This window comes from Mastigoproctus giganteus, chromosome 9, assembly GCF_048544385.1.
Source record: "Mastigoproctus giganteus isolate SK-2022 chromosome 9, ASM4854438v1, whole genome shotgun sequence".
Taxonomy (NCBI): Eukaryota; Metazoa; Arthropoda; class Arachnida; order Uropygi; family Thelyphonidae; genus Mastigoproctus; species Mastigoproctus giganteus.
The window spans coordinates 136,488,448-136,504,613 of NC_143583.1; the positions used below are offsets into that span (position 1 = coordinate 136,488,448).

Consider the following 16,166-nt stretch of genomic DNA (forward strand, 5'->3'; position numbering starts at 1 on the left):
CAAACAAACTTCAGATATTCAGTCACTATACTTAATGATTATGCAAAATATGAATTTTAGAGAAAGCATCCAAATATTCTGCTGTGTTTTTATTAACAGGTTTTATAATTTTTTTGTTGTGCTCTAAACTGCAGATTAAATTTAATTAGCTTCCCTCCCATTGTTTTTTTAGTGCTAATGTGTTACTGGATGAAAAAATGACTGCTAAGGTTGGAGATTTTGGATTAGCCCGGGTGGGAACAAGTGAAACAAGACGCACAGTTGCTGTAACTTCAAATGTATATGGGACATCTGTATATATGGCAATGGAAGCATTTAGAGGTGATGTATCTGTAAAACTGGACACATTCAGTTATGGGGTGGTACTACTAGAACTTCTCACAGGGTTGGCCCCTTATGATGAATCTAGAGAAGAGAGGGATCTGGTAAAGTATAAAGTAGATTTGATAAAGTATATTTCATGCAGACACACACACACACACACATATAGAAATAAAGGATAAAAACAACAAGTATGGTGTAGAGCTGTCATGGTTCTTGAAACTATACATATTTTATGGTTATTCCAAACACAAAATATTTTTTAAACCCATAGTATTCTAAAACAGTGGATAAGTTTAGGGTTTGGTGGCATTTGTCTCTCATTTCAGTAAGCTATAATTAATAATTAAAACAGAAGACTGTTATTTCAGAGAATGCAGGTAGAGAAAAACATAAAGAAAAAGAAAAGTTAGTTTGATTAGTATAAAGCAGAACTGTGAATGGATGCTGTCTGGTGAACTGAGAAGAAAGTTTCAGTCAGAGTTACAGATGCTAATTCAGAACAGTAGTAATACTTTTGAAATTACGTGAAAAAAAGGTATACTGCAGAAGCTGAACATCTGTATATTAGATAGTGGAGTTAGTAAGTGAGAGAGCAGCCACCGATTAACTATTTGGTTGCTCTCTTTTCGATAGAGAGAGAAATCAGATGGGAAAATGGAATTGAGATTTGTATACAGAGAGATAACAACTACTGAGAAGAAAAATGTCAGGAGCAAAATAAAAAATTTAGTTTTTTTTTTTTAATGTGGAGGAGTAATATTTTCTTTGTGTTTGCTCCATGAGTGAGTATACGTGTATACATAGATTAATCCAAGTATCAAAATCTGCTCTTTTCTAGATATTTGAGTATTACTGAAGATCAGCACAGGTGAAGCAGATTTCTGTCTTGTGTGTTTCTTTTTTTTTTTTTTTTGTGTGGAAAAATAAGACAAGATTGGGTTTTAAAAGAAGGGTTGAAGTTAAATAACTTATCTCCCATTGGAGAACGACACTGAAGGTAGCTCCTTAAATTTACTGGAGGGACTAGCACTTAAGGAGAAGCTGTGGTACAGCCGAGGATAAGATTTCTGGTGTGAGTAAAAACTGCATGTAATACTTAGCCAGACTTTGAGATTTTGATTCTCTCTCTCTCTCTCTCTGCATCAATGCATAATAATTTAATTTGTATTACAGTAAACCCCCGCTATTCGCGGTATCTGTATTCGCGGTTTCGCGTATTCGCGGTTGCTGATTTAAACCTAAAAAAATGTGAATTTTAAAGCGCCGGAACATTTTCCGCCATGAAAAAAACATGGGTGTGGCTAAAATCATTTTGCCCAGTCCACAGAGTAGTACAGTCAGTCGTCTTATAACACGTGTTTACGCTACACTAATTCAATCTTACACAATTTAGGGGAACGATATTGTATATAACACGAACTGAATTCGCATATGCACGATTCGCCTTTGTGTTTACACATGAGAAATGCCAGTCGAACGCGGAATCACCCCAACTGAACGCAACACGATAGAAATGAAGAGAAGATTCTGAAAATGTATTTATTTTTTTATAGCAGTGAAGGGGAAACACATTTCACCATAATAACTTAAAAACCAACACAATTACAGCTATCGGTATTATCGCAAATGCAATTAGATAGAGTTCACTACCAGTTTATAACAGATTCCACTAGCAGGAACGCAACTGGAAATTGTTTTTATTGTTTTATGGTAGTAACCCCCAGAAATGTAAAATGTGAGCTAGTGAGGTGTTAATAGAGTTGTCTCTGCCTTTATGGTGTTGTTTATTCGTTTTGCTACACGCTCACAGCTTTATGTGTATCAAGTGTGCCTCCTCATTTTGTAATTGTGCTTTATTCTCTAAAAATTAGTAAAAATAACTTAAAAGGTGTAAAAAGGAAGTGTCCTGCGCTCAATGGGTGGGGGGTGACAAAATCGCGAGCGCGGATGTTTCAAGCTAATCCTTGTTCAGTATGTGTAATGCGCTTGTCATAGAAGGTTTCATCTCTTGCTTTTAATTGATACGCTTACAAAAGTGAAAAATCTACCATTTTGCAGTGTGTTGATGTAAACAGACTTTTTCGAGCGTGTTAAAGTTAAAAGAAAGTGACTTTATTGTGGACAAGTTCTTTTCTAATCCTACAAAAATATGGCCGCGAATAAAAAGGGAACTGTGAAAAGATCAAAGAAGGTGATGACATTAGCGAGTAAAATTGAATTGTTAGACAAAATTTCTAATGGTGAAAGTGTCTCCTCAGTGGCAAAACATTATAAAATCAATGAGTCAACGGTACGATCAATCAAGAAATCGGAAGAAAAAATCCGCCGTAGTGTCCGTGAAAACGCGCTAATTGCATCAAAAATTTGCTCTATAACTCGTGATGTGAAATTAGAAAAAATGGAAAAGGCTTTAAATCTGTGGATAGAAGACCGAACTCAAAATAAAATTCCGTTAAGTTCACTTATCATTCGTGAAAAGGCAAAACACCTTTATCAACACTACACTTTAGTGAAACTGGTGATAGCACTCGCGGGATAAGTTTTTTAGCCAGCAAAGGCTGGTTTGAAAGATTTAAAAATAGATATGGTTATTTTTCGCCCAGCAACCCATGTTCTTGATATGTTTTTGAAAGGTTTCTTTAAAATGTCTAATAAATATGTACAGTATTACATTTAATAAATTGTTTCTTATTTTCATTTCGATGCCTTATGCTTTTTTTTTTTTTTTTATGTACTTACTCTCTACGTTTGTCTATGTACATAGTCATATTATGTAGGTAAATACACATAATACGTACAGACAAAATTTTAGACTAATTTTTGTTATATATTTCATACTTTGGAACGGAACCCTTTTATTACCATGGGCGCCATAACTCAGTATTCGCGTTTTCAGTATTCGCGGAATTTCTCAGGAACGTAACCCCCGCGAATAGCGGGGGTTTACTGTAATGCTCAATTATTCAGGATCTTTTCAAACATTATGAAAATTTTGCTACTGTTTCAATTACTCCAAAACTTCAAAGATTTGAACACGGCATGCAAAGAAGCTTTATAACTGAAGAGGGTGGAAAAAGAAAAGAGGATAAAGGAAGATAAATTGAACTGTAAATTAAAATAAGAAAAAAATAAAGTGTTACTGAAGTGTCAGAATGAGATGGAAAAGTATTTACAGTACTTTCAGCAGTTGGAAGCAAAGCAACTCAGCATTTGTCACCTGCTTGTAAATCCAAAACCCTGAAGAAAAATGTTATCTGTCCGAGCACTTTTGTAATCTGAAAATTAAATTTTAAAGTTTTCAGGATTACAAGGTTGCAAATTATCTTGCAATCAGTGTAATCAATTTATCTTTAGGCCTAAATGGATGTCAGATGAATTAATGAGGCTAGTGGCAGAGAAAAAGAATGTATGGGATGCATATAAAGTATCAGGCAACACAGAAGCCTATTCCAGGTATAAACTAGTCTGTAATCAAGTCACAAAGGTGGTTAGGCAGGCACAGGCAGATTATTAGAAATCTTTGGCAAAGGATGCAAAGAAAAAGCAGCAAGGAGTTCTTTACTTATGTAAACTCTAGAAGAAAAGGGATGAATCAGATTGGACCACTTAAATAGATGGGTTGACAATTGATAATTATGCTCAGGTAGCTGATAAACTGAATGAGTATTCTGCATCTACATTCACACATGAGGAGTTATTCAATGAGGGGAGTACCAGAAGTTTATCAAATGCTAACAGGGAGCTAAGTGATTTTGTAATAACTGAGAGCAAAGTGGAGGAGAAATTGTTGAAGTTAAACATAAGGAAGGCACCTGGGGTGGATGGGATCTATCCAGTTATATTAAAGGAGGCAGCAAAGGGAGTAAGCAAACCCTTAGCCATAATTATGAGAGCTTCCTTGGACTCAGGGGAGGTACCCATGGACTGGAGGTGTGCAAATGTATCATCAATTCACAAAGGAGGTTCAAAAGGTGACACAAGTAACTACAGACCTGTTAGTTTAACTTGTGTTCCAGGGAAAATAAAGGAATCACTGGTTAAAGAAGCATTGCAGGATCATCTAGACAGGACTGCAGTAATAGTTAAGACACAGCATCGGTTTGTCAAAGGGAGGTCTTGTCTGACCAATTTGATTGGTTACTATGATGTGGTCACAAAGGAACTGAATGCCAAAAATAATTTTGATATCATATACTTGGATTTCAGGAAAGCTTTTGATACTGTTCCACATGGAAGACTGCTGTACAATTTGGAGAGGTATGACATCAAGAGGTATGTCATAAGCTGCTATAATGGATAAAGGGATGGTTGAGTGGGAGACAACAAAGAGTGGTAATCAATGGACACTGCTTTTCGTGGACAATTGTTATTAGTGGAGTTCCCCAGGGTTCCCAAGACCAGATTTGCAGATTGTATTCTCATGACTTCATAATATCATGAGAGTACATTGTCACATATTATGCATTGTGACATTAATAAAATAGAATCCTCATCTAAAAACAGAATAGAATAGAATTGATTGCAGAATTTACGAAGAAAGGCTTAAGTTTTGCAAATTACAGTGTCTGGAGACTAGGCACCGGCGAGGTGATCTGATAACCTATAAAGCCTTGAATGGTTTGAGCATGCTCAATGCTGATGGGATGATGGGATTCTTCCTCTTGCTCAGAATAATCACCTGAGAGGGCATAAATTCAAACCGAGGAAAGACAGATGTAGGATAGATGTGCAGAAATTTGCCTTTAGCCAGCGGGTAGTTAGTTGGTGGAACAGACTTCCATCCCTTGTTGTGGAAGTTGATAGCCTAAATAAATTTAAGGCTCAGCTGGACAGGTATTTTGAACAAATGGAGGGGTGAAATGGGAGTGGGTTTTTTGGCTGATGCTGCATAAGCTTGCTTTCTTGCATCATGTGCCTCTACTGATGCTAATAATGCTAATGCTAGTCTTGCAATTTTACACTTTCACACTTCCATGCTAAGAAAGGACAAAAAGTTTTCCCATCCCATGTTTAAAGGTTTACAAAAAAATCAGGAAAAAGTGGGAAAATTCTGTGGTTAAATGTGGTACTTTAATATAGTACAGTAGACTGTTAAAATAACGACACCCCAAATAACGGAACATTCGATCTACCTCCCCATTAAGATCGGATGTTTACATACAGTGCGGATGTCTTGCAGTGCTGAAATAAGAAAACACAAGTCATGTGATTACTGTATTTGTTTGCGTTTGCCATTTTGAAAGTGAATTCTGTACTGATATCACAGATTATCCCGCTGTTTTACGTTTATTTTAAATTAAAAACCACTTGCTATGGTTCCTAAAGTTAATAAACCTCATACAGAGAAGAAAAGAACAATAACATTAAAGCTTAGTGACAAACTTGATATAATCCAAACTACTACATTAGAGTCACCCGGAAAGTTAATTCATATACCCCATGTGCATTGTGTCCGTAAATTGCATATGTTCTCTGGTCGATTTGCCTGTTTTGCTGGACGAAAAATCCCAGTTTTTTTTGGGGAAAATCTTGCTATCTACACCTGATTGCCAACAACTAGCTCAGCCACAGAGTGAAAAATGCCCATAAAAGTTCCTCGCATCCCCTATGGGATTTGAAGCTGGGCGTTTTGCACCCAGTGTAGGGAGGATGGTGATGATACCACTGTGCTACCTGTGCAGACTAAACTTGATATAATAAAGAAAACAGAACGGTGCATAAGCTGGAGTGTATTAATGGCAGAATATGACAATGGATCGTCAACGTGTTTGTTTTTTATGTGCAATTAATAAAATTGCATTCTGAATCTCTCTATTTCTTATTTAGCCTCATTATTTCTGCATTAAATATATTAAAAATAAAACTTTCTAGATAATGGAAAAATTGAAATAACAGCACCTTGAATTCCTGAAGTTGTCGTTATTCTGAAAGTCTACTGTATTTCAGAAACTTGTATGGTATATATATAGCTATGTGCAATGATAATTCTTTTGACTCATTTAGTTGTCTTACATCATGGAAAACTGTACTGATATTTTAGAGATGGTGGATTCTGTTGCTGGTAATTGGGATTCCCAAGCTGCATGTACACTGTACCAAATTGCAAGGCTGTGTACTGAAGAAAGAAAGAGAAATCGCCCCACCATGGTGGATGTTAGTATATTGATTTCTGTTACACAAAATAAATATATCTGTAGTATTATCATAATTTCTTAGTATTATTATCATAATTTCTTAGTATTATCATAGTTGATTGGTATTATTATCATAATTTCTTAGTAGTATTATTATAATTGATCCTCATTATTAAATAATTAGGGCCAAAAAAAAAAATGCTAACCTACTACAAGGTACATGAAATGATTCAAAATTTTTAATGGCATCTTAATTTTAATCTTTTATGAGCATAATTGAAAATCCATTTTTTATGTTGAAAACATATTTTTAACTTTTTTTAAAGTTAAGTCCCCTCTGATGCAGTTCACACATGCTTTTTCATAACATGTTTTGTAATGCCTGCATTTTGGTATCTTCACTGTCAGCAAGAACTTGAAAGAAATGAATTTTGAAAAAACTGCACCTTATGTCAATTGACACCTTACTGCAGACATAAGCTAGTGAGCATTTCTGCTTGATTGCTCTGGATCAAAGGTTATGATAGTGCTGCCTGTCTTTTATTGGATCTACAGATGCTAGTTTTAAATCCTTGCTTTGGAGTTCTTGATAAGTTTATGCAAAAATTAGCTTCACAAAGCATAACAGAACCTTACCTTTTATTATTTTTTATGGCAAAACTCAATTATATTATTTTTATTTATTTTTTTACTTCCTTAAACCATTTGTCAAAATTTAGAAATGAGGAACTTGGGCACTGTGAAGTTACCAAAGTGGTTACCTACAAAATTGCTTCAGTAAAGTTCCATTTAAAAAAAAAAATTAAAATAAAAAAAACACAAGAATAAATACTGTCAGATATTTTTGGCTACAGCCCAACAGGATACTCTGGAATACAGGAATAAAAGTAAAGGCTTCAGTTTCTGTTATTATTTATTATTATTTTTTTAATCACGGTTGACAGGGAACGCTTTATTGCTGCTTTGGCTTTGGTAACTGCTGAAGAGTATTTCATGGCAATTGGACTACTTTCAGTTGTTCCAAAATCAATGCTGTATAAGGTTATAAATAGATTATATTAAACAATAAAATTCAATATACAATATAGTTAGCATATTAATACAATCTACCAAAAACATGGTTATGTATCCAAATCATCACTGTTGGATAACAAAATGTCTAATAATGTCCTCTTCAATTTCAGTAAAATTTTCCGCATATGGATCTCACTCATTATCCAGTACGTCGTCATTCTGCCACAAAACATTGTCTACGGCATCCATGGAATTTGATATATCACATTTTTTAAATGAGTTTATAATGGTTTTAACATCAATTTTGTTCTTCATATTTATCAGAAACCTGATAAATATGATAAATAAACCTGATATAGTTTGCTGAGGCAAACATCTAATGGGTGCACAACTGATGTTAATCTACCTGGTATAACAGCAATCTTTGTATTAATGTTGGAGGATAATATTTTGTTTTCTCTGTTGTATGTGGTTTAAAATATATCCCAAACCAAATAGACTAAATTCCTTTCATAATGAACCAGACCCCCTATTCCAAATGTTTTTGATTGAAAGTTTAACTCGACCTTCATCCATCCAACAATTTTTGTGTACATGAACATATATTCCAGGGGAAAATTAAATCTTTGGCATTGTTTTTCTTTTTAAAATTACCGTTGGTTGTGACGCACGTTAATATGACTGTAAACGGTTTTCTCGTGTCCAGTTGTCTTTTTTTTAGGGCGTCTCCGTAGCCAGGTGGGAAGGAGCAGCACTGCGTAGTACACGCTTCTTGATTAGACCGGGGTTTGAGCCCATCACCACCAAATACGGAGGATGCGGAAAGGTCAGGCAATGACCACCGCATATCCTGGAGCAATATGGCCTTAGTTGCTAATGCTCCTAAAAACCAAATAACAAACTAACATCCAATTGTCTTCACTAAAACTGTTTTGGCTCTTTTTGAATTCACAGTTTGGTTCCCTACCATGTCGAAATGCATAGGAGTGTCAGCCATATTTCCATTGTGTAACGATGGAAAATTATGCTTCTTGCTCATTTTTATTATGTATTGTTGAAAATTAGTAATTTTATTTTCCAATTCATCTGGTAGTTTCTGAAATATTTTTGTCTTTTGGCATAATACCACTTCTTTTCTTTCCATAAAGCATCTGCACAAACTTAAAGGTGCCTACATAGCCAGGTGGGCAGGAGCAGCAGTGTGTAGCACACAATTCTTGATTAGATCGGGGTTCGAGCCCGTGACCACCAAATACGGAGGATGAGGAAGGTCAGGGAATAACCACTGCATATCCCCGGAGAAATATGGCCTTAGTTGCTAATGCTCCTAAAAACCAAATAATAATAACAACAACAACAAACTTAAACCTTTGAATTTCTGACTTACTTGTGAGTTAGATTTTGCCCATTGAAGTGCTTCAACATGACTGACATTTCTTGTCACAATATATTCACTTTAGCATTTTGCTGATACCCATTCAAAAAGATTGTCTTTTTGAATTCAAGTTCAAAGCCAATGACTTTTTCTTCCTCTCATAGCACATTTTGTTATAGGTATGTTATTTAACGAATCTTCATTCTTTTTTTCAGTCACACACCAACTTTTCACTTATAGCAAATTATCTGGCTGCTGCACAGTTGTTTTGTGGTTTTGGAAAATGATACAACTTTCAACTTGAATCCGGGCGCCTCCGTAGCCAGGTAGGAAGGAGCAGCAGTGTGTAGCACACGCTTCTTGATTAGACCCGGGTTCGAGCCCGTCACCACCAAATACAGAGGATGCGGAAAGGTCAGGGAATGACCACCGCATATTCCAGAGCAATATGGCCTTAGTTGCTAATGCTCCTAAAAACCAAATAACAAACAACAAACAACTTGAATCCATTGTCATACTTCATTCTTTTTGAAGGGTTATTCACTTTAAAGAAGTCCACACAAGTAATACAAGTAATAAATAAGACAAGATGATGCTGTTACAGAATAAACTTTGAATGCATAGAAAACAGAAAATTGCCTCCTTTAACCTATTTGCTGCTGCATGACTCAGGCCTCAAGTTCTGTGGCACTATCCACAGGTGCCAATGACTCAAGGCTTGAGTCAGATACAAGCTTCTAAACAATACTGCAGTTTTTACCTGACTCCTGGGGATAGATTCCAAAAATCGATCGGCAGCGAATAACTTTGGTACCTGTGCTTCAGAAAAGGGTTTCGAAATTATAACTCGACTTATACCACAGATTTGACTAAAATACTATTTTTGTCTTAAAATTTTTTTGACTTATTTGCTGACCGCTACGGTAATCGATTATGGATGTTTGATAATTGAATGGAGAGGTGTAATTGAGTTATTTTAGTATTAAATCAGCTCACACCAACCATAAGAATAAGTATTTACTGTAACTAGAATATTTATTTACATATTAAAATAAAATAAATATTTACAAAAACTGCTATTATATTAAATATACATGTAAAAACATTAAAACTGTGATAAAATCCTTGAGATAAAATACACTAAAATAAACCGGATTAAAAGCGATAAAAACGATAAAAATCTCTGGAGCTTTCGGAAGCTTGCGCTCCCTTCCTCAGCAGTAACAAAACTTCCTGCAGCACGTCCATATATAACAGGCTCACGGTACCTATACACGTGGTGCAGTCGGCGCATGGTCTGAACTGGAAGCAGAAATAGCTCGGGAACGTGTTAAGCAAAACCGTTCATCCGTACTTAGGATAATAGTTTCAAACAGAGGATGCATACGCGTACCTCTGTCCCTATTCATAATATTGTGGTCGGATGAACAGATTCGTAGGCTCTCGAGCCATTTACGGTTCCAGAACCCATGCGCTCGATCCATGATAACCGCATCCTCTGGGGAAATTTGATGCTGCTTCTCCCAAAAATGTTCGGCCACAGCAGATTTATTGTAATCAGCGGTTTTTTTCGGCTGCTGTGGCCGAACATTTTTGGGAGAAGCAGCATCAAATTTCCCCAGAGGATGCGGTTATCATGGATCGAGCGCATGGGTTCTGGAACCGTAAATGGCTCGAGAGCCTACGAATCTGTTCATCCGACCACAATATTATGAATAGGGACAGAGGTATGCGTATGCATCCTCTGTTTGAAACTATTATCCTAAGTACGGATGAACGGTTTTGCTTAACACATTCCCGAGCTATTTCCGCTTCCAGTTCAGACCATGCGCCGACTGCACCACGTGTATAGGTACCGTGAGCCTGTTATATATGGACGTGCTGCCGGAAGTTTTGTTACTGCTGAGGAAGGGAGCGCAAGCTTCCGAAAGCTCCAGAGATTTTTATCGTTTTTATCGCTTTTAATCCGGTTTATTTTAGTGTATTTTATCTCAAGGATTTTATCACAGTTTTAATGTTTTTACATGTATATTTAATATAATAGCAGTTTTTGTAAATATTTATTTTATTTTAATATGTAAATAAATATTCTAGTTACAGTAAATACTTATTCTTATGGTTGGTGTGAGCTGATTTAATACTAAAATATGAATTTTCCCAACCTCAGAGGCCTTTTTCAGGATATGTAATTGAGTTGCTGAAACATATGCAAAAGTTCAAACAAGCACATGTGCATATAAATACAGTAGAGCATCAAAAATTCGAAAGCCAATAATTCGAAACGTTAACAATCTGAACAAGCCAACGTTTATTTTATTTTTTTTTTTTTAGATTGGTGCCATAAAATAATTACAGTAAGCGTCGGTTATTGTGACCATGTTTGCAAATTGAATTTCAATTTTATTAAACAGCAATTCTAATAAGCGAAAATTGGAGGAATATCCATATAAAAATGATGATATAAAGTACAAATTTACACTTTCCGCAATTTTTCAATTGTGGTCAATTTTCAGTTGTACAGTCCGCAATTGAAAAATATCTTTTGAGCAGTGCTTTTTTTACTTTCCTTAGGCATAATTTATGACTGGAATTTAATTCACAACAAAGAAATTATTCCAATACAGTTCTTAAGAAACAAAGTTTAGTAATACATACCCGGAAAATTTTATAAACGATCAAATAAAAACCAAAATAACCTTACAAAAACCTTAAAAGTCACAAACTGCACGCTTCGAAGTCACAATTTTTTATAGTCTCAAACAAGCACCTAACATGGAAATTTCCCAACAAAATAAAATATGGGTATTTCCCAATAATTTTTTTGTATGACATAGCGAGTCAACAGTGGGAATTCACAAAAAAGAATGGAAATGTTGAAATATTACATCCATCATAATAGCAGGATTTCCCCCACACAGAAGCTCAATGGCACCTCCGTAGCCTGGTGGGAAGGAGCAGCAGTGCGTAGCACAGGCTTCTTGATTAGACCGGGGTTCGAGCCTGTCACCACCAAATATGGAAGATGTGGAAAGGTCAGGGAATGACCACCGCATATCCCGGAGCAATATGGCCTTAGTTGCTAATGCTCCTAAAAAAAACCAAATAACAAAAGCTCAAAAATACCATGTTAAGTGAGGTTTGCCACAATTTATCAATCGTGTTAGAGCAAAACCATGTTATACGGGGGTTGTCTGTATATGTATTCAACACTATTAGTTCCATTGTCAGGTTTATTTTAAATTTGGCCCATTTCACAGCACTCAAAATTAGAAACTACATATTCTTCCTGCAGTATGCTTCATCTGGGGAGAATAGCAGATTTCATATAATTGCCTTTACTCTGTTGAAAACAATAATAAATCTTTCAAAAACAACCGGGGCAAGACCGTAGATTCTTATTGAACTAGTGGGAGAAAAAAAAAAAAACCAAGTAATCCCTGAAAACTTTAAACAAACAGCATCGTTGCATCTGATATGCTATTCTTCTTCAAACAAAAAGCCAAATAGTTGCAAAGTTGGTGGCAGGTAACCTGATAGGTTCTCACATGCAATTTCTGTATGAAAACCTTAAAAAAAATCATTTCAGAAACTACTACAGTGGAAGTTTGACTATATTTAGGAAAGTACAGCTTGTCAGTGCATGGCTAAAGCAGGGAGAAAAACAACAGGTGGCTCAGTCACTTACTTGGCTCTATACTCCATACTTATGTTATGGGAGAGAAGGCCTGTTCAATGATCTTAATGCCTGTTGTTTTTTGCTCTGCTGTAGTTAACAGGATAGCAAAAATGAAACTTGGCAATCTTTGTTATTATATGCAAGAAATTGATTGAATTTCTCTGAAGTACATTATTAGAAGCAAAATGGCATGTAAACTGATAAAGACTGCGAAGAAGTTTGTTTATTTATGGGTACTGTATAAACTTTATGATAAAGACTACTTCGTTATAATAATTATTCCCTCAAGAACAATAGTTAATTTTTTCCTCATTCTCCATTGCAAAATACTTTTGGCTAAGGTAAAGGAAGCCAATACGAAAACAACGAGAAACGTCGAATAACTTACACGGAAAATTAGTTTCCCGACACTGGACTCTAGCGCTGCTCACTTGGTAAACAGATGGTAGGTGTTATCGGTCTGGAGCCGAAATCAAGACGGATATATTGATTGACAGGTAGGCGTGGCAAACGATGAAATGATTGGTGGTGGGCACGACAGACGGCAAGCTACTGTATAGTCATTGGTTGGCATTATAATGTGTATTTATGAGTAAAGAACGGTGCATAATAGTTTTGTGATGAATGATAAACAGGTAATAGCAGCGATGAATCTTTCAAAGATGGAAGAAATTTGTAAGGAAAATAAAATGGTTGATTTTTTTGACGAAAACTAAATTAATAAAAGTTTCGTTCTGTTCATTTTTATGTTCTTCATTATGTTTTTTTCTCATTATTAAAAGCAGATTTTTGGAGTTCGTGAGTGTTTTTACTATATTGTTGATTTAGGTTTGGTTACAAAAAAAGGAAAAGGTTTCTTTATTTTTTGTTCTATTTCGTAACCTGACCTTAAATGGTAGGTTAGGAAATAATAGAAAAGGTTTCCTTATATTTTGTGACCTAACCTTAAACGTTAGGTTAGGAAATAATAGGAAAAGAAAGAAAGATTCTTTTTATATATAGTGAATAGCTATTGAGGTGTTGATTTACGTTATGATATGTGTGTATCCGCATGAGTGTCTTTAAAAATAAAAGTGCAGTAATAAAAAATGAATATTTTGTTAATAAACAATTTATGTGCTAGTCCACCCATGATTCTAAAGAAATAAGGTTAGGTTACCCCCCTCCACTTCGGGAAGGGTTCAAGCTCCCATGGGATTCAAGTGGAGGTAACCTGATCTTTTTTCACCATTATGGAAAGCATTCATTAGGACAAGTTACCATTAGTGCTTCTGAGTGCTACTAAAGTAGCATTAGTAGAGGCATATGATGCAAGAAAGCAAGCTTATGCAGCATCAGCCAAAAAAAAAAAAAATGCTACTATTTCACCCCTCCATTTGTTCCAAGTACCTGTCCAGCTCAGCCTTAAATTTATTTAGGCTATCAACTTCCACAACAAAGGATGGAAGTCTGTTCCACCAACCTACCACCCGCTGGCTAAAGGTAAACTTCATACATTTGTCTTTCCTCAACTTGAATTTATGCCCTCTCAGATGATTATTCTGAGCAAGAGGAGGAAGAATTCCATCAGCATTGAGCATGCTCAAACCATTCAAGGCTTTATACACCTCAATCAGATTGCCTCACAGGTGCCTAGCCTCCAGACACTGTAATTTGTAAAATTTAAGCCTTTCTTCGTAAGAGCAACCCTTTGTTCCATTCACTAATCTTGTTGCCCTTCTCTGTACTCGTTCCAACAGCTCTACATCCTTCTTAAAATGAGGCCTCCAGACCTGTATACAGTACTCAAGGTGTGGCCTGACCATTGCCTTATACAAGGGGATAATCACCTCCTTATCCCTGATAGAAAAATTCCTGTATATCATTGACAAGGCACTATGAGCTACTCTTGCAGACCGTCTGCACTGCTCAGAAAACTTCATATCTGCCTGCACAATTACCCCCCAGGTCCTTTTCGTTCTCTACCACTAACAGTGTAGTACCACGGAGTTGATACATCACTCTGGGGTTGCTGCTTCCCATATGTAGTACTTTACTTTTGTCAATGTTCAACTTCATTTGCCACCTCTCAGCCCATCTGCTCAACTTTTCTAGATCCTGTTGCAGCAGCTTACTGTATTAGTGCCCTTAACAACCCTGCCAACCTTCGTATCATCTGCAAGCTTGATATACCATCATCAATATCATTTATAAATACAGCAGTGTCCATTAATTAACACTGTCTTCTCCCACTCAACCATCCCTTTATCCCTAGCAGCAATTTGCCTCCAATGCCACACTGCTCCAATTTGTGCAGCAGTCTTCCATGTGCAACAGTATCAAAAGCCTTTCTAAGATCCAAATATATGATATCAAAGTTATTCCCTGCATCCAGTTCCTTTGTGCAGTTAGAATTTGCGAATGCTTAGTCGATGCAGAGAAATAATTATAGATCTGTTGAACCAAAATGAAGACTCTAGTTGCTTCCAGACAACACTTATTGAGAAAAAGAATTTTTTTTTTTTTTTTTTTTTTTTTTGGGCTGATGCTGCATAAGCTTGCTTTCTTGCATTGTATGCCTTTACTATGCTAATGCTAACACCATCATTGACTACCAAGCTTAAAGAGTCTGCATTGCAGGGCACAAAAAAGCATGTGGATTTATGTCCAGGACACTCTTTTGTATGCCATTTTCTTTGTCTTTCATATTACTCCCATTATCATAACCTCGACCATGTAGATTTTCAATTGGTAATCCCATTTACTCAAGCTGTTCAAGAAGAGTTTCTGCTATAAAGGCACCTGTAGTCTCCTGTAATGGAACAAATCCCAAGAAATGTTCTCTTATGATAACTTCAGGCTCAGACATCTCATCATCTGATGGTTTGATTATATCAACAAAACATACAATCATTGTCATTTGTTCAATATGACTAACATCAGGTGTGCAGTCCAGAATAATTGAACAGTATTTGGCTGAATTTGTATGTGTTAAAAGTTGCTGCTTTATAACACCGGCTAGAAGCTGTATAAGCTCATTTTGGATGTCTTTTCCTAGGTAGTGAACCATTGTTTCTTGATCTTTATGCAAATGTTCATTCATGATAGGATCAAAAAGGGCTAGATATTCTACAAACTTTAAAAAATTTCCATTGTTAGCACTGTACAACTTTTTATTTATACTGCGGAATGACAAGCTTTGCATGCCAAGAACTCTGACCAAAGCAATCAAGCATTGCAAGGTTTGTCATCAATATTGTTCTTCTTGCCTAATTTTCTGATAGTTATTAGCATCATTTGTTTTTCCTTTAGATAAGCGCAATTCAAGTTCATGCTAGGCTTGATAGTTTTCTAAGTGGTCAGTATTCCGCTCATGCAAAGAAAGAATTGCTCCAATGTTCTTCCAGTCTTTTGAACCTGTTTCTTGTAGGGATGATGCACCATTTTTTTTTGCTGAAGAACTTAAAGCAAAAACAAAAAACCACATCTTTTGAGGTTGAATATATCAACCATTGACGGCACACTTCTTCACCATTTGCTAGTCTTCTCTTGTAGTGTATAGGAGAAAATCTGTTTTTTCGAGTCTTTGGGAAAATCATGTGATACAACTTGCTGTGGTCCATGTATTATAAGCTGTTGCAAATTATCACTGCAACAGTAGGGT

At 35.9% G+C, this 16,166-nt stretch overlaps 1 protein-coding gene across 3 annotated transcripts in view; it reads left to right on the forward strand.

Moving 5' to 3' along the window:
- Positions 1-16,166, forward strand: part of LOC150080763 (interleukin-1 receptor-associated kinase 4-like) — a 191,357-nt gene that overhangs the window by 157,361 nt on the left and 17,830 nt on the right. For 2 of the 3 annotated variants that reach the window (XM_090381096.1, XM_090381097.1), the window contains exons 7-8: positions 173-425; positions 6,328-6,477. In XM_090381096.1, the coding sequence (XP_090237222.1) occupies positions 173-425; positions 6,328-6,477 (403 nt within the window). The remainder of the gene's footprint in view (positions 1-172; positions 426-6,327; positions 6,478-16,166) is intronic. The other variant, XM_090381098.1, reaches the window with a different exon arrangement.